Source organism: Heloderma suspectum, chromosome 2 (genome assembly GCF_057233095.1).
Source record: "Heloderma suspectum isolate Gila_16-S chromosome 2, 16-S_ref, whole genome shotgun sequence".
NCBI classification, from domain to species: domain Eukaryota; kingdom Metazoa; phylum Chordata; class Lepidosauria; order Squamata; family Helodermatidae; genus Heloderma; species Heloderma suspectum.
Window position 1 is genome coordinate 105,247,950 of NC_139459.1, and position 27,032 is coordinate 105,274,981.

A 27,032-nucleotide genomic window follows, 5' to 3' on the forward strand; every position below is an offset into this window, starting at 1 on the left:
GAGTGGCAGCACTGTCCCCACTTACAGACAGCTCCCTAATCTAAAAAGGCAGTTTACCAGCAAGAGCTGGGCACCTAACAGACATGAACAAACTAAGGGACTGCCACAAACCCAGATGTCAACTGTTTTCCCATATGCATTCAGGCAATATTATTACAGAACCTAATTCTATCAGCCATACCATCAGTGGCTCATTTGTCTGCTCATCCTTGAATGTGATATATGCCATCAGCTGCCAACAGTGTCCATCTGCTGTATACATAGGCAATGAGGGTTAGTCCCTAGGCAAGATAATGAATGGACACAAATAGGACAGCCATGGCAATGTTCAGAAGCCAGTGGAAAAACATCTCTGCCTTGCATGCTCTGCTGATTACCTGGAAGTTGCCATACTTCAAGAAAAAGACTTTGAAGGGAAGGTCTAGCATGAAATTGTTGAATTAGAATTTATCAGCAAATGTGATTCTATTTAATTTGGATTTAACTGGAACTGTGCTATTGCTCACACCATGTCAAATTAGTATAACTAGAAATATATTAATATCAGTTATTGCTGTAGTGAGCATCCTCTTACCTTATACACACTTGGTCTCTGCAGACCAACTGCTGTATCTTGCATTGCATGCCTTTTTTGCTCTGCTGTTCATAATTTTCCTCTCTGAACACTTATGTATGTAATATATATGAGGATAATATTTCATAACACCTGTTGGTTAGTCTTTAAGGTGTGACACAAGACTAACAACAAAAAAGTGGCTGCCCCTCTGGAATTAAATCCTTGTTTAGTTTGACTCCGTGCACACACTGAGAAGCAGTTCCTGAGGGCTGAGAGATTGCCCAGAACTGTGGGGAATGCAGAGCAGGAGACTACAGCTGGAAGAGAGGATCAGCGAAAAGCAGAGAGGGGAATTCTCTTTGCATAAGGGGAAGTGCCATCTGTTCAAGAGCACCTTTGGATCTGAACCCGAATGAGTAAATTGCTGCTTTAATACCCAGCAATGCTCCCATTGCACAAATGGGATTCATTTTTTTTGAGAAATTAATAGAAGCTGAAAAATGGACTTCTACAAGCCTTTTGGTTTTTAATATCTTGTCATCTGATTCATAAAATAGCAGAAGAAAGCTAAGACAAGGAACTGAAAGTTACTTTTTTGTTTTAATGATTGAAACACAAAGAAAAAATGGACTATGAAGAGCTGCCATTTTATCATTGCAGTGATTAGTTTATTTTTCCATTTCATCTGCTTGTCATGTAGTTGTCAAAGGCACAGTGGCCTCGCCAAGAGGGAGACAAAAAGGCATCCCTGTTCCCCTGTTTAAATGATATGCTGGGCTTAGCCAATATTGAGTCAAAGCAGTTGATTTTGGTGTGTATTTGGCTGCCTAGATAGGCTGACAAGAGTTGTGATAAAATTGTAAATTGCATATTTTATTGCAGATGGGAAACAAACCAAACTCTGTACGGTGAGGCTGTTGGTAATGGTGGTGTGAAACCTGATAACACAGCTATCTGTCAGCATCTTTTATACATTCTCTATACAGCATACATCGTTAGTTTACTAGAGAAACACTCTCTTGCCGTGGGTAAAATAAATATGCTGCCTCTGTAAACGGTTGACTGATTAGGTTTAGAGTTGAATCTGACTGTTCAGACTAAATAGCCTTGTTAGACTGCTAGTGGTGTTCAAACTGTGTTCCAGGGAACTCTGAGATTTCTCACAAGTGTACTGGTGGTTTCTCAGTGAAAACAAATCAGTGTTAAAAGTATTCCATGGAGGTATAAAGTTTTGAAAACCACTCTTTTAGGGCGCAATCCTTTGCATGTTTAGACAGAGAAAAGGCTTACAACTCCTAGCATTCCCCAGCCAGCAAGGTCTTTTCTCTGTTTAAACATGCATAGGATTGTGCCCTTAGACAATCTTGGCTATATAATTTTTAAGCACTTCTAAAAATGGCATTGTATTTACTTACAAGGGTAATCTGAAATGGCAAGAGATTATCATAGGCTAATCCTGAAACCAGAACTATAAATTGGGGCTTAATCCTTTTGTGCTGTGTTGGGTTTTCTATTAAAACAGTGAGTTGGGGTGTACTTTTTTAGGTAATTGGGCTATTTTGATATCTACAATGACTTGTGTAACCTAATACAGTTAGCCACAATATAAATTGTGTGTAGCAAGGGAAATCCCATGAGAAATACTAATAGTTAAACCACACTATTTGCCATGGGAGTGGCTCTTTAATATGTAACATGTTGGAACTTGTGGCTAAAATATGAGACGAGGGGTAGGTACTTCAGCACCCACAAAAACGTATGTGATGAGAGATTATGGCATCTGGCCCACTGCTTAGTAGCTTCCCTTTTATTGACAAACCAGGAGCATTGAGCATTGTAATATATGTAAAATGTAAATAAATCCTGAAAAACAACTGTACAACTGACATCAATGTCAGTTTATATAAATTTCTCTTTATATAAATTTCTTTGTTTCAAATGTAGCTGATGTGTGTGCAAACCTCAGCCCTGTGGAAAATCCTGACTTTAAAAGAAATAACTATTTGTGAGCCTGATGGCCAAACAAGTCAACATTTCAAACCAGATATTTAATTCGCAGCAACTTCAGCTGTTGAATAACTTAACCTTTACACAAATAGGCTCACTGCCTAAAGATTTAACCTGGTAACTGTCATGTCATATCAAAATTTAAAGAATAACTAAAGTGCAATCTCTTTTATTTCGTTGTTGCCATGGAGAATATTTGGCTTCATATCACCACTATGTGAGGGGGAACATCTGTCTTTCATATTTTACGAAGTCTCTTGGATTTTTCTTTTTGTTTCTGTTGAGGGATTGATTTCTTACCTACTTTCTCTTTAGCACAATTGTAAGTAGGAGGTATTCCTGTTGACATTCATAGAATCATGCAACTGGTCCGTGTAGTTTGCTTTGCTAATAGGGACAATCAGAGTATCTGTGTCTACAGTTGTATCGTGTTGTACTAATGCCAAATTATTATTTAAAGACTCTTAAAAATAAATAATCTATCAATCGGTTATGCATTTTTCTGGGGATTTTTTAATTTTTTGTACTGAATCTCATTTGCAAAGATAAGATACAGTATGTATATCGGCATTAGAGAGAAGGCAGATTTAGTGATGCACTTAAGCCCCCGCATAAAGTTTGTATTTTCATACCCGTTTGAAAAGGCGAGAGTGAAGAACTCTGGTGAGTTAGCCTTGTTAGTCAGAAAAACTGTATAAAACTGTACTGTAAAACTGTAAAAACTGTACAGAACAACTTTGTTTGCTTGAGAAGACTACTGGAAAACATACTGAAAAGAAGTCGTCTTTAATCATTGTTAGTAGTACAAGTTAAGTTGTTGGAAAAAGGAGGCCTCCTAAAAACTTGCCACATCTCTTGCTGGATGCACGCCCTGTGCTCCATTTTCCCACTTTGTATGGTTAATCTGTGTGCTATTTTGTCTTTCAACAGATACATTCTATTATAGGATGTCACATTCACATGTTGCTAAACCAGCTGAAGGTGCAGTTGCGCTTTCCACCACATTCACTGGGAGTCACAAGTGAAGGCTTGGTAACTTTTGACTTGTAGCTTAGCATTAAAATGCCTCCACTGAAAAGTATTGTTTGAGGTAATATGGAAAGTGATTAGCAATGATATATTCATCTCTCAGTGTTGAAGCTATTAGAAATGGTGGTGTACGTGACCTCTCCTTTATTTTCAACTAAATTATTTTAAGATAGAAAAGTGAGAGTAAGCCACCTAGCCATGCACACAGAGTAAGTGAGAGCAAGCCACCTAGCCATGCACACAGTGTCCTAACAAATATTATTTTCTGCCCCTATTTTAATTGGGGAAAACATCCTTATTTAAGTTCGTACTGTCAAATAGTTAAAGATGGGTCCTCTTTTAGAACAGTGTTACACAATGTAAATTTACAAACCTAAGTTCAAAAACAGCTTCCAGAGGAGGGAATGGGTGACTGTCCCCTACCTGATTTTTTGACAAGGTGCCATAGAAAGATATTTGCAGAGTCTGTTCTTCGGCTTTGGCATTTTCACCCGATATTCGTATCTTTTGTACAGGATGGAATCATGCGAGACTAGATTCATTGCTTGAAAATAAGCAAGAATATATCATGGCCATTTGTATATATATAGAATCTATAAGAGTGCAATCCTATGCATGTTTAGACAGAAAAAAGTCCTACAAATACCAGCATGCCCCAGCCAGCCATGGGGCATGCTGGCAGTTGTAAGACTTTTTTCTGTCTAAACATGTATAGGATTGCACCCTAAAATGTCTTAACATTCTCATTAATGCAAGTAATTAATCAAAACGAGTAATGAATGGCAAGTTACTTTCAGCACATCCATGGAAATGCATTTGGGTGGGTGCTCTTTCATATGGAATAAGACTTGCCTCTGTAATACCATGTTTGTGCAACTCAGAGTAGTGATATTATAAGTATTTTAAATTAATTTGAAACTTTGCCAGGATTATTCTTATTACCTATGGTAGAATAAAAGAATGCATGACATTGTGCTCTTTTCATTGACCTGGTTCAGCTGTAACAACAACCCAGAGAACAGGTAGAGTATGGGTTGTTATTGAATTTTGGCTTGTCCTTATGTGTGAACACTGCACTATGGTTTACTTTGGGTTGTTAAGTATGATCAACCCAGAGTTCACAACCTAACAACAAACCGTGGGTTCTCTTCCTGGGTTCTACATGGTTAACAACCCATAGGTAAACCATAGTGCAGAGTTCGTACATAATGACAACCCATGATTCAACAATAATCCATACTCAGCCCATACTCTGGGTTGTCATTACATGTGAACCAGCTATTAAATGCCAGCTGGGAGTTGAGTTGAAAGGACTGAGGTCAGCAAGTACCTACTGGGTGCCCTCCAAATGTCCACTGTGTAACTGGAAGGGTACAGAACAGTCCTGTTGTAATCCTGGCATCCAAAGAGTAGATGAGGCTGGAGCTCACTCTTTGGCTGTACCTCTCACTTCCAACAAAGCAATAACATTGTGGCAGCCCATATATTTGAGTTTGTGGATGCCACCAGAAAATGGTTAATTTGAGCAGAATCTGATCTGCAGCCTGGAGAGAATAATGCAAATGTATATAAGAAATGCAAGTTTAAACAAATGTGTCTCTTAAAAAATTGGAAGCAGGAAAGCTTGTAGAAAGTTACTTTCTGAGTAGTGGACATTTCTGTGTAGGGGAAGATGAAAAAATAGTCTGAGTGGGCTCATAGGGCTGGGCTGGTAGTGCTTCTTCTGTTATTTAATTTATAATTTATTTTTAATTTAATTTTATTTCATTTCTATACCACCCAATAGCCGAAGTGCTCTGGGTGGTTTCATTTACCATCTATGTACATGACATGTTAAAAAAAAGTTTTGACAGGTCCCTATCTTAAGGGGCCTACAGTCTAAAAAATAGACCCAAGGCAACAACAGAGCAGGGGAAGTGGAAGCAGTCCTCACTCCTGATCCAGAATTAGGAGGGAGCAGTGAAGTGGCCAAATTTGCCTATGACACCAAATTATTTAGGGTGGTTAAAACAAAAATGGATTGTGAAGAGCTCCAAAAGGATCTCTCCAAACTGAGAGAATGGACATCTAAATGGCAAATGAGGTTCAATGTAAGCAAGTGTAAAGTGATGTACATTGGGGCAAAGCATTCCAACTTCATTATAACCCAGTGGGAACTGAACTAGTGGTGACTGACCAAGAAAGAGATCTTGGGGTTGTGGTGGACAGCTCGATGAAAATGTCAACCCAGTGTGCAGCTGCTGTAAAAAAGGAAAACTCCACGTTGGGCATAATTAGAAAAGGAATTGAGAATAAAACTGCCAATATCATACTGGCCCAATACAAATCTATGGTGTGACCACGCTTGGAATACTGTGTCCAGTTCTCGTTACCACACCTAAAAAAAGATGTTGTAGAGCTGGGAAAAGTGCAGAAAAGGGCAACTAAAATGATCAAGGGGCTGGAGCAACTCCCTTATGACAGAAGGTTACAACAACTGGGATTGTTTAGCTTGGAAAAAAGGGTAAGGGGAGGCATGATAGAGGTCTACAAAATTATGCATGGTGTGGAGAGTGTGGTTAAGGAGACATTTTTCTCCCTCTCTTGTAATACTAGAACCTGGGGTCATCCCATAAAGCCGATTGGTGGGAGATTCAGGGCAGATAAAAGGAAGTACTTCTTCACACATCCCATAGTTAAGCTTTAGAATTCGTTACCACAGGATGTAGTGATGGCCACCAGTTTGGATGGCTTTAAAAGGGAGCTGGACAAATTCCTGGAGGAAAAGGCTATCTATGGCTACTAGTCCTAATGGTTATGTGCTACCTCCCGTACCAGAGGCAGTGAGCCTGTGTACACCAGTTGCTGGGGAACATTGGTGGGAGGGTGCTGTTGCACTCATGCCCTGCTTATGGGTTCCCACTCAACAGCTGGTTGGCCACTGTGTGAACAGAATGCTGGACTAGATGGACCCTTGGTTTGATCCAGCATGGCTCTTCTTATGTTCTTAAGCAGCAGTAAGCGCATGCTACTGCTAGCAGCACAGAATCCACTGGACTGGATCACAAGATCCTAGAAAGTTAGAAAGCTCTAAAGTAGTAGCTTTTTGATGATGCATCTTGATTAAATATTACAGGAAATACTTTCTTATTCTTGGAAGTATTAGAATGCGTTGGCTAGGGAAATAGTGGAATTTCCCCTCACTCTGGGTTTGATCAGATTGAGGACATACAGGAGAGCATAACATAAGAGGGGAATTTCTAATCCAGTTGCATAGATCCCTCAAGGGTTGTTGTGTAGAAGTCAAGTAATTAAAGATCAAAGAAAAATGGTAACTGAAAGACAGCTATAGAAGGCCCTTCAATAATTCCTATGACCTTAAAAAAATCTTATAATTTATCCCCAACACTTTTTCTTGTTTTGAGGTCTGAAAAAGTAACCATTGAATTCTGCATTGTGGTGAACTGCAAGGCTTTTTGCTCTTTTTTCCATATAAACATTAGAGGTTAGGTGTACATCTTGACCCTATACATAGTGGGAAGTAAGCCCCACTTGGTTTGGAGGTCCTTGTTTCTAGATAATTGTGCACAGGGTTATAGCTGTAGATGCCATTTCTTTCATAACACAAAGAAGGCATCTCTTTTCTAAAGACAGATAGCCAAAATGAGTTCAGTGCCCTTTCTGTTTAAGCTAGCCTGTTGATTGGTGTTGTCTGTGCTATGTTTACTCTTGTCTGACTTGTAAGCCAAGTCTGCCTAGCTCTAGAAGCACATTCTGACACAGCAGCTACTACAGCCTTTCAAAGTAGTTGCCATCTCCCCCCTCCCCCAATTCCTTTCCTTTCCTTCCCCCATTGCTAGCATCAGCAGCTGCCATAGCAGAGTGTGTGTGTTAACACGGCTACCTTTTTGCCTTCTGCTTTTAATGCTAGAAGGTAGATCATTAAAATACATGATGCCATTTCACTTATTTTAAAAAAACCCGCCGTGGTACCATGAGGTTACATTATGGTAGACCATGATGGCGACGTGGGTGGGTGAACTGTCCTCTGCTCTTTAAAAGGCTGTTGCCCCTTCGGAAGGGAACGCTTAGGGAGAAAAGGCTTTAAATGGCTGAGATGGGCACCAGCTGCAGTGCTGTGACAACAGGTGCAATCAGGAAGCAGTCAGAAGGAAAGAAGGGACGTTTCCACGCTCAACTGGTCCAGCACTATGACCTGTCTTGGAATGTTGGTGGCATCAAAGACCACCTGCCTCCCGTGTTCAGTGGTGGTATGAGGCATTCTCTCTGAGCCACCTGGGAGCTGAGGAGCTTGCTTCCCTTCAACCTGAGACTTAGCCAAAGGATAATGGGCTTGGAGTCCAGTTCCCTCCCACAGAGGATCTTTTTAAAGGGTTTGGAAGAATGTCCCCCTTGTCTTTTCAAGGACCTGAGAGAGAGGGATTAGCTTTGGGGAACACACACCTTCAGCTCAATTCCTCCCTCCCCCCACCTCTGATCCAGTAAATCTCCTCTGCTCAGGCATTCCCTTGCTTGAACAGAGGGACTGTGACTGCTGGCTCCACAGCTGGCTCCCCACAGTCCAGCTGAGGCGATCCAGGCTCAGAAGAAGGCTTCCACGTGCTTATTGCTTGATGGTTCTAAACTGGATAAGCACCCAAGCCGTAGTGCAGGTGCCTTCTCTCTGAACTTCATTGCTTTTAATGGAATGTGCCTTGAGATACACATTCTAATCCAGAAAATGCTGTTGTCGCCTTATATACGGTGGTGAGAATGAATATTTTATAATCCTCAGTTGATTAGTTGAAGCTTTTTGGAACAGTTCTCCCTGTTTACCAGTTGCAGTTGTTGCTCCATTGTTGCCATTCTCTTCTCCATACTTCACTGCCCTGACAGTATTGGGGTGTTGGGGAGAGAAGGAATGACTCGGCTAAAAGGGGCTGCATATTTTTGCCAATTTTGAGAAATATAATGACAAGGGTTCAAGAGTTTGCCTTTGGCTTATCTGTGAAACATGGGGCGCTGTTTTATTCTGTTCATCTGTACACACCAAAGTGAGGTACCTGTAGCACAGCGGTCGGAAACCTCTGGCCTGCAGGCCTATCCAGGCCCATGGAGGTTTCTCTTCAGGCCTGCAGAGGCTTCGGCTCCCCCTGTGGATCCCTCTGCTCCCCAAACCCCTGGCCTGGCAGCTACCAGGGTCTTTGGGAGAGGAATCCGCTTGTTATCTCTGATAACAGATAAGAGATAAAAAGGGCATTAATTTTACTTAGGGAGGGAATTGGGAGGTGGCGTGGCATGCTAAGTGCTTCTTCCACCCTGCGTCATCCCAGTGGAGGAAGGGGCAGGTGAAGCTTGTTTCTAGCTGAAGCAACAGCTGGAGAAGCTCCAGCCAGCATTTCGGCTAGGTGTGGCTGCTCCTCCCGGCAGTGGCGGACTCACTTTCATCATGCTGAGAGGCACAGCCTCTCTCAGCACGGAAACAGGCAAAATGGACAGGATTGTGGAGATGATGTCAGTGGCCATGGCCATGCCCACTGATGTCATCCAGCCCACAGGTGCTCCACCCTTGCTGTAGTTCACAAATGCTATGAGGGAATGGCCCCTTCCCTGCTTGTTTTTAAAGCTGGCATGAGGGGTGGAAGAGCTCCTCTGCCTTTTTTTTGCTGGGGCTCAGAAACGATTTCTGTTCAATCTTGTCTTGACTTTAGTGGATCTGGCCTCCTGTGGAGGTCAGCTGTCTGCCCAAAACCACACTGGACAAGAGGGTATATCTGAGATGTCTTTTCGAAGGGCAGCATTGGTGTGTGGTCATCAAACAGGTTCTCAGAGAGCATTGCAGGCAAGCAGGGTGAGAGGGTCAGTAGTGGGATCTGAGGTTGGCAAACAGCTAAGGGTTCAAGGGGGACCATAGAGGATCCTAAAGCCTGGTTTTCACTGTGGTGGCAAACCTGCGTCTGGGCTGAACCAGAGTGCAGGCAAAGAGTGCATGTGAGAGGGCTCATATAACTGACTGCTCCTCTATGCCAATTTTTTTAAAAAAATATTTGCACATTAAAACAAGATGTCAAGGAGAAGGCTAGGCTGTAGATTCCTTCTATGTGGAGAGAATTTCTCTCTCTTGGAGTCCATCTGGACTCTGAAGTGATTTAGCTCAACACACAAATTTGCCACCTCACTGTGAACTAGGCCTAAGACTGAAGCATAATACTGGGTCTGAGAACTATACAAGATATATTTTGTTGCACAAATGCAAGCAGAAAGAGGACATTAATAAACAGAGGAGGGCATTGAACTAGCTCTTGCAGGAGTGGAGTGGAATTCCCGGAAGGCTTATGATTTGCAAGGGGGAAAGGGTGGCCTAGGGAGCAGTGCTCCAGCTCAGTGTCTTGGAAATATTCTATCTTGAGACTTGTTGTAGCCAACAGTTCTGATAGACCCCTGATAATGGAATGTTAAAGGATCAGCCTCAGAAATAGATAGGATGATTGACATTGTGCGAGAAGACGAGGTCCACCAAAATAATGCTCAAAATCCCCCATTCTGTTGTGGTTTTCTGGTAGTGATCACATATTTATTGCTGGTAACCCGTCAGGAAAATGGTGATTGGGGATGATTTTATACACCAGCTTTCAATTTCATTAGCTGTTTTTTAGCAGTACAGTATTTTTTGGAAAGTAAGAAGCTGGAGGGGAAAAGGTCCCTTGCAGTTAAACAGTTAAAAGCTGCAGAAAAGTTCCTGAGTTCAGAGAATTGCAAAAACTGGGCCTTGTTATGTTCTACTGTTGCAGTGCTGTGGAAGAGCTGAAGAAGGGTTCAAACTTGCACAACAAAGCCTTGGGGTGGGGGCAAGAATAATAAAATAACAAATCCAGTTCAGCACATGGCTTTCTATGAAAAAAACAAAACAAAAACTTGGATGTGTCTGATCACAGGGCTTCATAAACTTGATCTTCTGAACGGCCCTCTTTTGCTGTGTTCCTAAAGAACAGATAGACTCTCTGTATTGTAACCATGCATCAGAAAATGGTCTGCTTTTTCAGTGTTGACAATAAAGCTCTATCTGATTGTGGTGTTCATCTATTCTTCCAAAGTAAGGACTAAGGGGCAAATTACTTGTTACAAGCAAATGCGTGCGAAGCAATCCTAATAACATTTTTAAATTAAAAAACTGGTTTAAGAAGGTGCATTTTTGAGTGGAGGGTTTCTGGTGGCAGAAAGGCTGCTTGATACTTTCCTTGTTGCCCACTAAATTCCCTCCCCGCTTGAATCTGCAGTCATATATGTCCAAGTTCTCTTTCCTTCTCCAGGTTCAAGCTGTATTCTTAATCTCTTGTTGCTGCTTTTTTTAATGGCTGGTGGGATTTCTCTTGCACATGTTTGCGTATTGGCAAGTAGGTTGCTCCTAGGTTAGTTGCATTTTCACACTCCCCTTTCTCTAAAGAGCTCAAAGTGGGGTGTGTGGGATAATTGATGGAGATGGTGACTTGCTTGAAACCAGCTAGTGAGCTTCATAATGGACAAGAGATTTGAATCCCAAGTTTTTCCCACACTATTTACTAGGTGTCAAAAAGCCCAATTTCTGCCTACACAGTCAACATAAGGTTTAATTTAAGCCTGGATAACTACCTCTGTAGAGCTCATCTCTGCATACTATTTTTTAAAAAAGTTTTAAACACGTTATTGTAAATCTTTGAATGTACAAAGGAACAGAAAGGAGCTTCACATCATTATAGTTTTCACTTCTCTATTACAAATTTCTGCAGTAAAATAACTACAGCACAACTAAAACACAGCAGTATTAGTATATTTATGTTACCAGTGAGAATCAAACTAATGATTACATTTTCCAGATCTGTACATAAATGGCAGGTGATGTACACCTGTTTTCTGATACAGTTGTGGAAGAAATAAAAGAGTGCCAAATCATGTAAAATGCATCTGGGCTTGTTTGTTCTTTGAGAAGTCTAAGTTGGTATGTTAGCTTCTCAGAGATGGCTCTGTGCCAAGCCTTCTGGTACCAAACTTCAATTGAAATTACAGTATTATTTTTCCAGTGTCTTGCAAAAACTAATTTTGCTGCCACCAGTAGGAACAAAATTAGGTCCTTATGCTGTATTGCTTTATGCGTCTCCTAAAAAATGCCCAACAAGGCCATTGTGGGATCTTTGGGAATCTGTTGTTCAGTACTTGCCGAAATTTCTTTAAAGATATTATCCTAAAACGTCTCTGCTAAGGGCCACAACCACTACATGTGGTAGTAGGTACCTTTACAGCCATATCCTCTCCGGTGTTCCAATGGATGTGTGCCTGCTATTTGTGAAAGTTTTTGTAATATACCACCTGTGAATTAATTTAAGCACTGATTCCCTTACATGTGCTGATTGTAATGGTTCCCAGTTCTACACTGCCATCCATTTTTCCCGAGATTTGCTCACTAATGTGTTCTTCCCAAATTGCTTTAAGACCTTCAAGATTGCTCGTTGTATGTTCAGTTAAAGTCCTATAAATATCGGACACATTTTTTTTCCAAATTATACTCTGCTCTAATAATAATATTGTCCAAGGGAGTGAGCTGTAGGTTGCCTGGTCTTTTATGCATTTGTTTGCTAAATAGTAAGCAGCCTGGTGTAATTGTAGCCAATCAGCTGGTGCTTCCTGCAACTTTTCTTGCAGTTGATCTATGGGCAGGGCCCACTTATTTACATAGAAATTAGTTATGCTGTAAAAGCGTTTCACTTCCCAATTTTTGAAACGGATCTTTTTATCTTGGCTATAGAAGGAGGGGTGGTCCAGGAGTGGTAGTAACAGAGACATATAAGGCACCCGTTTTGTACACCACCATTTCCACACAAGTAAGGAACACTTCAAGAATGGATTGGTCAGGTGCTTAACCTCATTAAGAGAGCATTTCGGAGAAAGGGAACACTTCTCCATGAAAACTTACTGGGGGGCTTACATTTGGGCCCAAAGGTGATCTAGAGGTCTCTGGATGAGTATAATAATTTGTTTTAACTGGAACACCTCATAGTATTTATGAATATTAAGGAACTCTAGTCCACCCTGTTTTACATTTTTGTATAGTACATTTTTCCTGAGTTTTGCTCGCTTTCCCTTATATATGAAGGTGTCAAATATTTTCTGCCAGCCACATAGGTCCTTATCAGACATTTCTAGTGGCAGTGCTAGGAACAAAAAAGAAAGCTTTGGTAGCAAGGTCATTTTTATTGTGGCCATGCGTCCCAACTAAGATAGCTTTTGTTTTCCCCACCTTTTAAGGCCTTTATGTTTGGGCCAGCTTGGGGTCCTTCCCAGGTTTTAAGATCACTTTAATATGGGAGAATCTTGGGGCTAGGACTGCCAGCAAGTAGACAATTAAATTAGGGTTACTAAGTGAGGTATCAGCTCTCGCTTAATTTTTTTGTAGAAGTCATCAGCCATCTGGGCCCGGAGATTTGTTATGTTTGAGTCTTGCTATTGTTTGCAGTATTTCCTCCTCAGTAATGCTTTGATTTAATCTATTACATTGTTCTTCATTTAGTGTCTTGAGCCCTTCATTGCCTAGATATTTTTCAATTTCCCCCCTCTTGATTTTCTGATACTTTGAGAGTTTTGTAAAATTTATCACAAATCTCTTTGCAGGAGTGCACTTTGTTTCCCTTCTCATTTTGAAGTGCTATGATTCTGTTCCTAGCCACTCCTTTCTTCAGGGTGTTTGCTAGGCGTTTTGAACTTTTATTCCCAAATTCATGATATTTTTGTTGCAAAAACAGGAGTTGGGTAGCAAATCTTATGTACTTCTAGCACCTTCAACTCTTTTTGATTTCATAGAAGGTCCCTGTATGCACTAGTGGAGCCCTTTTTTTTATGAAGCTGTTCTAATTTGGCCACTTCTGCTTCCAGTCGCTTATGCCTGGCTTCATTAGTTCCCTTAAGGGCTGCCAACTGGCTTACACAGGACCCGTAGATTACTGCCTTCATTGCAACCCAGATTGTGGCTTGTGTTACATCCGCTAGCCTATTCAGTTAGAAGTATTGTATTTTTCCCTCATCTTGTAAGTAGTATCTTGCCTCATTAAAATGAGTGTGTTAAGCCTCTATGCATATACGGTAGGTTGTTCCCCATAGGTGTTAAGTGTGGTCATGACAAGGCTGTGGTCTGAGACTCTTGAGCTCCCAATCACTGAGTCTGTTTTGGAACCACGTAGGCCCATGCTGTAGTCAATACGTGTGGGGTATGGTGTTGTGGAGGGAAGTATGCCAGTCCCTTTCTCTCTCTCTCTTTTTTTTTAATCTTTTATTGTGAATTTTTACAAACCAAACTGACATTACAAAACCTAAAAAACCCCAAATGAAATAAAAATAGAAATACAACAACATATTCAAAATCCTCAGTTTCTAACATTACAATATTCAAGAGAAGAAAAAAAGGGAATAAAGAAAAGGTTAGACATAAACTTCAGTAAAAGCAGACCAAATATCCACATAAGTCCATTTGCAAGTTACGCCTATATACCACTCTTTCAAATGCTGTTAGTGTTGTTAAGTCTTCAGCCCATTGCATTATAGGCGATGAGCTTTTATCTTTCCAATATCATAGTATCAGTCTTTTAGCAACCAAAAGGGTGCAAAAAATCAATTTACGTTGACCATGTGTTACGTTCCAAGAAGCAGGTAGGTAATTTAAGAGAACATTTACATCAGTAAATATTAAAGAGCTTTCCAATACAAAATGTATCCATATGATAATTTCCTCCCAAAAGGAGGCGGCCATTGGGCATTTCCAAAATAAATGTATAGAAGAAGCATTGACTGCATTACACGTCCAACAATTAGCTGAATTTGACAAGCCTTTACAAAAAACACATTGTGGCATCCAATAGACCTGAAACAAGAGCTTTTGCTGAATAAGGCTTAACCGAAGATCCATTGAAATGGATCTTCGGTTAAGCCTTAACCTTCGGTTAAGCTGCTACACCTAATGCGAAGAGAAAACTCCCTGGAAAAGACCCTGATGCTGGGAAAGACTGAAGGCAAAAGGAGAAGGGGACGGCAGAGGATGAGATGGCTAGATAGCATCACGGATGCAATGAATATGAACTTGAGCACGCTCCGGGAGAGAGCGCAGGACAGGAAGGCCTTGCGTGCTATGGTCCATGGGGTCACGAAGAGTCGGACACGACTGAATGACTGAACAGCAACAACAACAAAGCTGCTACAGAGACCAAAACAGCAGTCCATTGGTTAAGCAAAATAGGAAGTTCCAACCCTGTTCCGTTACTGCTTTAAACCACTTGTGTCATATTTATTCATTGATAATGAATGTTTATAAGCATGAATTGTAGTCGATACATCTACTCAGCTTCAGTAAGTATTTCCAATACCAAAGGAGACTCCGAGGCAGTAAAAGCAGCAGGACCGAATCTAGATACCACCGAATGTTTTAATTGCAAATACTGCCATTCACCTGAAGCCGGCAGAGCAATTTGATCTCGCAAAATTGACAATACCAAAAACTCATCATCAGCCTCCACTTATTGATCTAAAGTAAAGATCTTATCTGTCCAGGTCCACCATAAAAACATTTTCTTGCCAATTCTTAAATCTGGATTTCCCCATAAAGTCAATTTAGCATGGGAAAATGGATCAAACTGTAATTGACATGACATTATATGCCAGGCTTCCCTAATTGCCAAAATTGCGGGAGGAGCTCTGTCTACCTTAATATGCCGAGAACCTAATGCCATCCATTTAATGGCAGTCCCTTTCTCTGGTGTTCTGATACCTCCAGCGGTCCAGCAATTCATAATCCTGTATTAGGTTGTCCAAATTTTGCCTTGGTGTACTCAGAGTTGGTTTGTTCCCGTACCTGTCCAGATTTCCATCCCTAGTGCAGTAGAAGTATCCATCCAATATTACCTCACCATCCCCAAATGCCTCAAGGCATTTAAGTATAGAGTGCAGGAATGACCAGTGGCCTAGGTTTGGAGCATAAATTGTTCCAATTGTAAAAGTGCAGTCACCATAATTCACCTTGATAAACAAACGTCTACTCCCACCCAGCCCTGTGGTTCACCTTTGCATTGAAAGGCCAGCATGTTTGACACTATGATTGCAACCCCTCTGAACTTGGATGAACCTGGGGCCACAGATTGTTGCCCAAACCAGCGATGAGGCAGTATCTGCCCCTAATTTTGTCTTGTGGTTTCCTTGTAGGAGAGTTATTGGGCGGGGGGGGATGATGAAATTTGAGACTCTTCATCCTTTTACTGGATCGCCCAGCCTCTGTATATTTAGGGTTAGTATTTTAAGCTCCCCCATCATATATAGCCACTATAAGGTTTACAAGTCCTACTACCTGGGCTGTCATTGGAACTTATATCCACATTGCCTGCTGTTCTAAACACATGGTCTGTTTTAGGGTTCTGCAAGGGTTGTTTAACCCATGCTCACTGGGTTCACACGACAACCCCTGAGTGTGGGTTGCACATGCATCTTGGTTCCTGCAGGTGTTGCAGCTTGTCGTGAGTTAAATAACCCATGACGAGCTGTGGTGTGTCATCTGAACCCAGTCAGTGTCTCCTTCTCATTTGGCTTCACTTGGCACATAAGCCTAACAAATAAATTGGGAATCTTGCTTTTGTTGTAGGAAGCTTGTGATAAGATAAACCCTTTTTTGGCTACATGGCTTCCTTGCAAACCCCCCCCCCCCCAATTTGAGGCACTTCAGCATATCATTCATATTTTTCTTCCCAAAAGATCATTACATTTGGCCTACAGCTGGACTTGTTTTGTTAATCATGATTAATGCAAAATAAATAAGTGGTATTCCTACTGCATTAGTAATGTGCTGATATTTGTATCAGTTGACATAAATACAGAGTAGGATCCAAAGAGAGATATGAGGACTGCCTATGCACATATTGGGGCTTTTCCGCTCCCCTTCTCTAATGTAGCTGTCCCATGCTGCTTGTCAAGCTCGGTGGGTTTCAGGGGAAGAACGCTCCGTGGTTCATCTTCAGCTCTAGAAGCTACAGTCAGAGAGGAGAAATTGAGGGGGTGCTAGTGCTACAAGGTTTTGGTTTTCATCTATAACTGTGAAAAGCTCATCTTAATGAGGAGGCTTTTAATGGTATTGAGAAATAACTTGATCTGAATAATTTCCATGGTAATTTTTGTTTAGTTCATCACTGACCCAATAATATATGTTTGAGCTAATGTACCTGTGTGCAATTTTTTTGCTTAAATTAAGCACTTTAGATATATGCGTGCTTATAAATGTACTTTAAACCTTCTGGACAAGGACCCCAAATCGTTAACTTTTTCCACTCGGTTAATGTTTAGTTTTGTTTGTTTACTAGAAGAACCAAGAACAAACTGTAACTCCATTCTGACACTGTATTTGCTTTAACAAAATAAGCTCTTTGTTCTTTATTTGGTCAGTCGCTTACGACTCTTCGTGACTTCATGGACCAGCCCACGCCAGAGCTTCCTGTCGGCCGTCGCCACCCCCAGCTCCCCCAAGGTCGAGTCCGTCACCTCCAGAATATCATCCATAAAATAAGCTTTAGTGAAATCATAATCTGATGATAAATGAGCAAATACATGGTTGTTTGGTTTGGATGTGAAAATGGCTGAAATTCTTTTCATCACTGGGCAAAGTCTTTGTGAGCTACTTTACCAAAATCCCCTATAAAAGGCAGTTTATGGGGGATTACAGCTGGGGTAGTGACTGCAGCAGTAATGTTGCTTTTTGAAAACCAGGAGATCACCTCTCTACTCTTTTGAATCTTTTTAAAATATTAGATAGATTTAGGGCAAAAGTGAGCAACTTGTGGCCCTCCATCTGTTTTGGCCTACAACTCCCATCAACTCTAGCCAGCATAAGCAACAGTGAGGGACAATGGGAGTTGTAGGCCAAAACAGCTGGAGGGCCAGAGGTTGCCCACCCCTGTTTTAGGGTAATAAAGACAAGAAACAAGGCCATTATCAGATAACCACAAGGAAATAAGCAACCTAAAGAGTCTGGATAATCTCTCTTGCTCTGAACCTTTGAGAAGAGGTTGGTCAAGCATAGCCCAGATTGTCTTATATGTAAGCAAGAAGAGTGCATGTGCCAGGTCTGACCATACGATGCCATTATGGTTTTGTGTTTCCACAGTGTGCAGTTACTAACACAAATATAAAGATGCCCACGCATCTAGTGGAGATGGGGCTGAGACAGATTCATAGAAGGTAAGCCTATCAATGGCTACTAGTCATTATGGCTTTATGGGGCACTCTGCCTGTCTATGCCAGTTGTTGGGAAAACAAACAGGAAGGTGCTATTTTATTCATGTCCTGTTGTGGGCTCCCAAAGATATCTGGTTGAACTATAGGCCTTTGGTTTGATCTATCATGGCTCTTCTTATGTTCTCTTTATTCATATATTTAGTCAGGTGGATTTTGACTATTTAACTTCATATGATTGTGCATTTAAAAATTGTGATACACATATTAAAATGTAGTTTGGACATTTAATTTGCTTCAGTTTTAAACTCACAATTTGAAAGTAGAAACTTAACATTTTTCCATTGGAAAGTTTAAAAATGTGGTGGCTTTGTTGGAATGGAAAATGTCTTTCAAAATGAAATGTTAAATGTAAACACAATATTATATTATAAACTTGTAATTCATGTTAGAAAACGGAATGGTTTTGTATTAACTGTTTCTTTTCAGTCTGTAAAACTAAACAGAGTCAGAAAACATTGCCATGAAGCGGGGGGAGGGGAAAAAAGAAAATAAAAGCTGCTTGTTAAAATTTTGTACAGTTAATGCAATGCAGATTGTGGTGTTAATCTTATAATAAACCAAGTGGTTACACCAGCAGCGGACCCTTTCTCTCCCCCTTTTCTTTCTTCCTTTTTTCAATTGGTGTTTACTTCCAGAACACTGGCTTGTTTTTGTGGTTTTCCATTTTCTGTCAAGCTGTGTTGGTAGAGATAAGAGTGATCTTTGCTGTGCAAGTTGTCTTCTGTCTGTATTATGTGCTAGCTGTCTTGTTAGATATGCAGCAAGTCCATGGTACACTGAGGGTAAATAATGTGTTAAACACCATAAAAACATCATGTCTTGTATGTTTGTGAACTTCAAATATCAACACTTTTACACTTTGTTTGGTTTTTTTGCCCTCAAGATTGGCAATTTGGTACATGGTGCACCCTATTAGAGTAGCTGCCACTGCTTGAAAGTGTACTTCCTACTTTGTGAACATTATATTTGGCATTAACTGTATCACCTCTGTAGAACCATTTGAGTACTTTGCAATACAGGTGATTGGGGTTCTACAGCAGGGCTGGAGGACCTGTGGCCCTCAAGAGGTTGTTGGACTACAGTTCACATCAGCCCCAGTCAACATGGTCAGTGATGATGGGAGTTGTAGTCCCAGCAGCATCTGGGGAGGCCATAAGTTCCTTTCCCATGTTCTACAGTGTATGTTCTTCAAAAATACAAGGAAAAAAAAAAGACATATGGTGATAATCTTTTGCTGTTCAACCAGCTTCTGTTAAAAATATGAACTCAGTATCAACTCTTTAATTGGGAAATTTTGCAGACGTTAAACAGAAGATACTGTTTTATCATTTCACAGTTAGTTTATCTTTGAAACCAATGCTAATGGTTTCAGTGAGGAAAGTTTTCCTAACTTCCCCTCTCTCAAGTCCAAAATTAATAGGTGGAATTTATATTCCTTACTGGGACTAATTGGAAGGACAGATACTGAAGCTGAAGCTCAAATATTTTGGCCACCTAATGCGAAGAGAAAACTCTCTGGAAAAGACCCTGATGCTGGGAAAGACTGAAGGCAAAAGGAGAAGGGGATGGCAGAGGATGAGATGGCTAGATAGCATCACTGATGCAATGAATATGGACTTGAGCACACTCCGGGGGAGAGCGCATTACAGGAAGGCCTGGCGTGCTATAGTCCTTGGGGTCATGAAGAGTCGGACACGACTGAACAACAACTGGGACTAATTACATTTAGGTGTGGGGGGGGGCAGGGGGCTGGTTGCTGTGTTCCACATCAGGTCCATGTGTTTTATTGGATCACAGCCACTGAGAACAAGGGTCCTTGTAAGCATTTTAGTGAAATCCTTGGCTTTGAAGAACAGTGCTATATTAAGCATTGGAATTGTTTCTGCCACTTTCGGATTCAGACTTTCTGTAGTGAAAACGTGTTTAAAAATCTTTCATAAAGGCTTGAACAAGCCTCACCCATACTTTCCTTCCTGTTTTTAATCCGTTATGAAATGCCTGTGCACACTGCCTGTGCAAGTAACGACTATCTGCTAGGTTGACATTCATTTGTGTGTTAGCAGGTTGTTAACAGAATAGGAAGGGCATGCCCTAGTTCATCAGCTGGTATTGCTTGGTGCCTGTTTGTGGTGTGGCTTCACAGACTGTAGAATTTCTAGATGGAAAACACCTTGAGGTAGGAATTAATAAATAATCCTGCACGTAGATTGTGATGTGCGTTGGTCCTATGTGTGGACATTTTGTGTAAGCACAAAATAACTATGCCTTTGCAGTGGGGTCCTTCCCCAATCCATTACAACATCACTGGATAATACACTGTTAATACACTGAATCTAACTGAATTGTCCAGTGAAACAATTAAAAGAGGGAAAACTTTTGTTGGGTAACCAGACATATGCTGTTAGCTTGTATCATATGAAAAACTTTTTGTGAATACCTGATTTACTTGTCATATTGACACAGGACCTGGAGCTGTACCCCTTTATTAGTTTTGGGTATTGGAGCTTCACCTCTACACTATCCTGTGAGCACTGTTGTATGTTCACAGGTATGCAGCCTGCCATCTTCATCCTAAATGCACTTGATGTGAGCGTGCTTAGAATCGCCACCTTACAGCAAAATCTTATTCATGGCTACTCAGAAGTATGCCCCATTGAATTCAGTGTGCTCCCAGGTAAGTGCGCTCAGGATTGTAGCCTTACCTGTGCAGAGCGCTTCAGCTATTGGGAGGTATAGAAATATAAGAAATACAAGAAATACTAATTTGCAAATTATACCAATATCCTTTTCCCGCACCAAGACCCAGGTCTTCATGCTTGTTCACAGGTTTACTTACGCATGTATTTGGATATATTTGTTTTTAGAGCGAGAACCCTGCTATTTAAAATCTGGTAGCTACATTTTAGAATGGAATAGGCTGTTAATCCAAAAATCCCCAGTTACCTGGCCGATTAGGTCCTTCTGTGGCACGGTATGGCAAGCAGGTAGATTAAATTCACAGACCCTGTTAGCTGATCTTTTGGGACTACAGGATATTTCAAAAGCAGCTTTATGTTTATTGCTCATACTGCCAAACATTTATTTGATAAAGTGGGTTGAATAAAATAAAATCTGAGTGTCTGAGAAGAAAGCATAAGCAAATTCTGGCATGAGAAAATGGTTAGTTAAAAAGATGCTTCCAACTTTCTGATGTAGTTGTCAGTAGCAGATACAAAGCAACTGATAGTCTAATTTGCATAATTAGCAAACAATTAGCATGATATGCTTATGAGGCTGTAAGGCTTTGGAAAACTGGACAATGTCAACCCTAACTCATATATAATACTGAATTACAAGTGTGGAAAATTCCAATTCTGCCGTAGTAGGAGTAGCTCTTAACAGTAAACCAGTGGTAGTGTTCTATGCAAACACAGTTAGATTTAAGTAAAGTTTTCTGTGACTCGTCCTCTAAATTATTATTAGCTAATTTGAATGCTTATTTTATCTCAGAGGAGCATTTATCCCATTTGTTTTTGAAAAGAGTGACCATTAGAATGGATGGGAAAACTTTAAAAAATGAAGGATATACACAGGCTCTTCCCTGGGAATTTCAGATGTTTGTTATTTAGAACCTATGGTTGATGTGTTGAATGGTAACATAACCCCACAAATGGTATCACCCACACGCAAGAGGGAGGTATTAGTATGTTTGGGGGAACCCAGAGGTTTGGAGAAATACAAAAAAAGAAAGAAAAAAGAAAAAGCGACAACCAGAAGAAGGAATTTTAAAACCCTAAAAACAAACAAAAGAAAAGGAAAACTGCACGTGTGTGTGTGTGTGTGTGTGTGAGATCATGTGGGGGAGGCAGGAGGTGCAGATAGAGAACACAGGCACAATCTGCTCTGGGAAGCCTCCCTGCCTGAGAAGAGAAAGCTTTGAAGAAGCAGATGGAGCTGCTTGGCAACTGGCCTGGTCTGCGCCTTCAGGGCCTCTCATGTGTCCCCTCATCCCATGTGAGAAGAGGGAGCTTTGAATCCTTGTCCTACCCTCACCCACCCACCACCCACACAACAGTTTGTTATGAGGGCCCACTTGTGATTTTAAAACACTTACACCTCACCTCCTCTCCTAGGAGATCAAAGAAAACAAGAAAATATTAATTTTTAAAAATCAAATTTTTTGCTATTAAAAACATCCTTTTTGTTTATAACAAAACATACAGTTTTGTATACAAAATTAAAGTTAATACATACAACTAAAGTTGCATACAATTAAAGTTAATACATTTATATTTTTGGTGGGTGCTCAGCAGTCTCAGAGAGTCCTAAAAGCAACCTGCTGCAAATAAAGAAATGGTTAATTTATTTTCACATATGCGCGCGCGCGTGTGTGTGTGTGTGTGTGTGTGTGTAGCGCAAACATGTAATTTGTTATGTTTGCCCTTTGGGTGCTGTGACTTGTGGAAACTTTGGTTATCAGAGCAATGAGCTATCTATTGTACAGTGCTACCACTTCTTATTTCTAAGTATGGTTAGAACAGTCTGTATCATTCCCTCAGCTTTTTGAATTTAGTCATGCGGTTTGTCATTGCATTTCATGTTTACATTAACTGCAAGCCAGCTCAGTATAGACTTCATGTGGCAAGAAAAAAGAAAAGTAGTTTCTGTTCAGGTCATTCACAGATACAGTGCCAAGTGAGGATATCTATTCCTCACTGAATTCCCCCCACTCTCTTAATTTTAAATAACAAAATATTTTTAATAGAACAAGAACATCATTAAAGAAATGGATACCAGGTTATTGGCTCAATATCTGTTAGTCAAGCAGAGAAAGAAATTTGTCTAATGAACTAAACTTGAACATAAATATACATGTTAAGAGAGAGAACTTACCCTAGCTCATCGGTTACCATGCTTTTTCTATGACGTGTATAGGATAGCATTAGACAAGACAGTTGCAACCTTTATTTCATATAGGGCTATCTTTTTTTAAAAAATTGCATGTATATAAAAGCTCTAAATCTTGGCTTATAGTGCCAACATATTCGGCAACCTGTGGGAGGATATGTTACCTCAGCAAAGCCATTTTGCTGGCTGGAGAGGGGGAATCTAAACGCTGCTGGAGGAAGGCCCTTTGCAGGGAAGAACTGGTGGGCAGGAGAAGGGTTAAGCATTTCCCTGTGTTACAAGGGAAACACGGGGTTGGGAACACCATATAATAACGGAACTGTCCAATTCTGCCTTCTATTAAACATTTGTAGGATTTCCATGATACAGACTAAGGAGCTATGACGATTTCAGCATGATTAATACATAATAGTCAATCTAGAGGTAATGCAGTGTCAAGTTAACATTTTTATTCTGCGCTCCATTCTGTTTAAAATTCCATGGTGGTGTACAATCCATTAAATCACAAAATAGAATAAAACAATAAAGCAACCTCTAAAACCCACTGAACTCTTAAATAAGCACAAGTTAAAATGCCTGGCTGAACAAAGTGTTTTAGCCTGGCCCTAGAAATTTTGCAGTGTGAGCACCAGGCAAGCTTCTATAGCAGGGTTGCAGAAACCTGTGGCAGTTCAGATGATGTTGAACTCCGAGCTCCCGTCATCCCCACCCAGCATGGATACTGATCAGGGATGATGGGAACTGTAGTCCACCACCATCTGGAGGGCTACAGGTTCCCCACCTCTGCTATATAGGTATTCTTCTAATTTGGATATAATCTTAAAATCCATCAAGTTTTGAAATCATTTGGCTAAATTACCAATTCATGTGATATCACTGCATTTATAGCTTGTATAATTCCATTTATTACTGGATTTATGCTACTGGAGAATTTGGCCTTCCACTTCGGACAGTATTAATTGCCACAGATTTCTCTTAAGGGTTGTGAGAGACAGTGTGCTAGCTTAGGAATGTCCTCTGTCTATATTGCTTTGGGTGGTGTTACATAGGAACCGGGTTCACACAATCACCGCAGCTTGTTGTGGTTCCTTTAAGTTGAGGTGCCCATGGGTGCTATTCTGAACTTTCAAGCTGGGGCTTGTCATGTCATCCTAACACAGGGACCGTGGGTTTTGCGAGGGTTAAACAAACTCCCGCGGAATCCATGGCCTGCTTTAGGGTTATTCAAAATTGTTTAACCCTCGCATAACCCATGGTCCCCAGGTTCAGATGACAAGACAAGCTGTGGCTGTGGCTTGAATATTCGAAATGGCTGCGCGCATGTGCCGCAACACACCATGGTATAAATAAGCCTTGGTGGGCCGTTTCATAGTGTGAACCGGCTCATTGTGTGTTGCAGTGTCTATTTAAGTGGGGAAGAAAACATAAAGTGAAGCAGTCCAAGTTCTTTGAGGTCTGATTTCATCAGCTGAGGGGTGAGCTTCAGAGGAAGATGGCAGAGTGGGGATGGTAGAGGCCCCCCACTCTAACCAGTTGGATTGGTTTTCCCTTTGATCTTGTTTATTTTGAATCCTACAAAATTATACCCATCAGATCTGTAAAATATGTCAAGTTTTCAAAAAAGTACAAGCAGGAAAATATGCTTATCTTTGGAATGGTATAGGCTCCCGCAAAATAACTTAGGGCGCAATACTGTGGGATAGTCGGCCACCTTCGAACTCAGAGGCGGCTGACTATCCAATGCAGGACAGGTGGAGCACGGAGGGGATCCTATCCTGCATCCTCCGGCCGCCCTGCATTTGCAGCTAGACGGCCGATTTCAGCTGTCTACCCGGGATGTGTCGGAGTGGGGTGGGGGGCTGGACAGTACATAGGGAGTGTCGTAACAATGTTTCCATGGTCCCCTCCCTACTCCCAGGAATGCCCCCTTTTCACCTGCTCTGCACTGCTCTTATGAGTGTGGAGCTGGGGATGAACTGCACTGCCTATGAGGCAGCAAGGAGTCAGGTTTCTGCAAACCTGGGTCCGAGCTCGGATCCCAGAAACTGAAAAATCCTATGGCCATCTAGACACTATCTAGTGGCGATAGGGTCGAGCCCTTAATTCCAAAAAATGGTAAAATAACAAACACTGATTAAGATCTTGGTTTAGCCCACGTTTCAGTTATGTTGCCTGAATGCAATGCTATATTCTTGGCGGTCTACCTTTAGCCATTTCCTGCAAATTAGCACAACCAAGGGGCCACAGGTGAAAGGGTTTGTTTAAACACAAGGCTAGCAATCTCCTTGAAAAACCTAATTTAGTTTTCTGTGTCCTCTGGTAAATGCTGTACTTCCTAGGGAAAATAATACAAGTTAAGACTGCGGAAAAATGTTTCCTTGGTCCCAGAACATTTTTTGTAGGTACTTTGACAATCATGCTTATGATGTTTTCCAGCCTTGAATACATCAGGAGTATAACTTTGTATAGTGTGTATATATAGTAATGAAGACTACTTCAGCAGTTTTTTTTTAATAGGATTGGTTTTGTCTTTTTTTTTTTTTTTGCAATTGTGTTATGTTTAATTTGAGGAAGTTAAGCAAAAGAGGATCCAAACCTATACTGTTTTTGCCTGGGTTACCTTTTTAATGAGGAAATGAAACTTCTGGGTCTGGAAACTTTTGTTAAATTGAATGTACATATTCAGGAAATGAAGAATGAGAATTCCCAAATTAAACAAAGAAGTTTTAAAGCTTCTGGTTTTTTTGAAAGCTTCTTTCATGCGTGCGCGCGCACCCCACCCTCCCCCCCCGTCATGGCAACTGTTCAGTGAAGAGCAGGGTTCTGAATTAATTTACACCAGGACTGAGCCCAATGACAGCTCCCAGTGATCTCAAGTGTGGCTCTCCGCCTCTCTCTCTCTCTCTCTCTCTCTCTCTCAGTTTTCTGTCCTCTCTCTGCAGTAGCTGTTCACTCTCATCACGAGCTCTCTACCTTTGGCTTGTTGTTTGCTTTAGTGGTGGGCCAGCTCCTGGAATCTGGGCTATTGGAGGGGGCTTCAGGGAGGGCAGACGTAAGACCTGCCATTCATTAGCTGTAAGGTGGCTGGGTGGGAAGTAAATAAGAGAAGGCAGGAGCAATTAGCCAGTGGGGGAAGGGGGAGGAAGAGGCAAACAGCACTGTGATTGGCTAGCGGCAGTGGTGCAGTGTGCAAGCAGTGGAGGTGGAGGGGAAATTGAATGTGTGGGCAAGAGAGAGCACAACGTGGATCTGTTCTAGGAGATTTCGCAGCATTGAACAGAGTGCACTCTCAGTGGTGAGAAAATCATCAATTTCAGTCCAAGGACCAAGTGAGCCTGTCAGAATTTGCCTGCCTGCTGACGGATGAGTCCTTGCATGGTCAAGGTGGAGGGGGATAGGGAGGAGAGCGCCCCCCCCTCCAGCCTCCAGTTAAATTTTGCACAGCAGCACTATTTGACCAGGGAAGACAGAAGTGCCCAGCACCTTGGGAAAGCCCCCCAGATGGCCTCAGTGACAGTGCCTTGAGCAAAAATGGCTCCTGCTTGAAAGCTAGTGAAGACTGCTGATTCTGCACCATCATTCTCCACTATGAAGTGACTTTCAGGTTCTTTTCCAGTGAAGAGCTGTTAAATGGGTAATAGCATTGTGTAGGTAGAATAGAGGACCTACATTTCATAAAATCTGTTTCATTTTCCATCTTTTTGTTTAAACTTGTAAGCAAAGTATATTTTTGACATGGAGCTAAGTAGAGACATGTAACCTAACCTGCTATGAGAGAGCAGCACTTTAAATCTTATATAAGCTTTTAAAGCCCTCATCTGTGCAATCTAAATTCAGTGGTATTGAATTACATCTTCTCTGCCATTACAAATTAATGCAAAATATTCTAGATCATTTCTTAAAGGATCTTTTTTTTAATCTCTTGCAGGCAAATACTTTGAACAGAACATAAAGACATCATGGCCTGCCTTACAATGACAGAGATGGAAGGGACAGCATCATCTACTATTCACCAGAATGGTGGAATCGTTTCCAGACAGACAGACCCACTGTTTCGGGTTTACCTTTATCATTCCCCAGGAAAAACTGAAGGCGATTATCTACAATTTCCAGCTGGACAATATGTTGCAGAAGAGATCTGTGTTGCTGCTTGTAAGGCTTGTGGTAAGATCATAACCAATTTTCTAACTGGTGAAATTTTCATTTTACTTTTGGGGGGAATTTGACAAGACAGGTACATCACAATTGCGTTTTGTGGCTCAGTTCATGCTTTCCTATAAGC

At 41.2% G+C, this 27,032-nt stretch overlaps 1 protein-coding gene across 7 annotated transcripts in view; it reads left to right on the forward strand.

Annotated features, from left to right (window-relative positions):
* Window positions 1–27,032, forward strand: part of JAK2 (Janus kinase 2) — a 112,192-nt gene that overhangs the window by 21,931 nt on the left and 63,229 nt on the right. For 3 of the 7 annotated variants that reach the window (XM_084834422.1, XM_084834427.1, XM_084834429.1), the window contains exon 3: window positions 26,679–26,914. In XM_084834422.1, the coding sequence (XP_084690548.1) occupies window positions 26,710–26,914 (205 nt within the window). In that variant the 5' untranslated portion in view covers window positions 26,679–26,709. Of the gene's footprint in view, window positions 1–17,732; window positions 17,807–19,959; window positions 20,040–20,411; window positions 20,538–26,678; window positions 26,915–27,032 lie in introns of those variants that run through there. The other 4 variants (XM_084834428.1, XM_084834423.1, XM_084834426.1 and 1 more) reach the window with 4 other exon arrangements.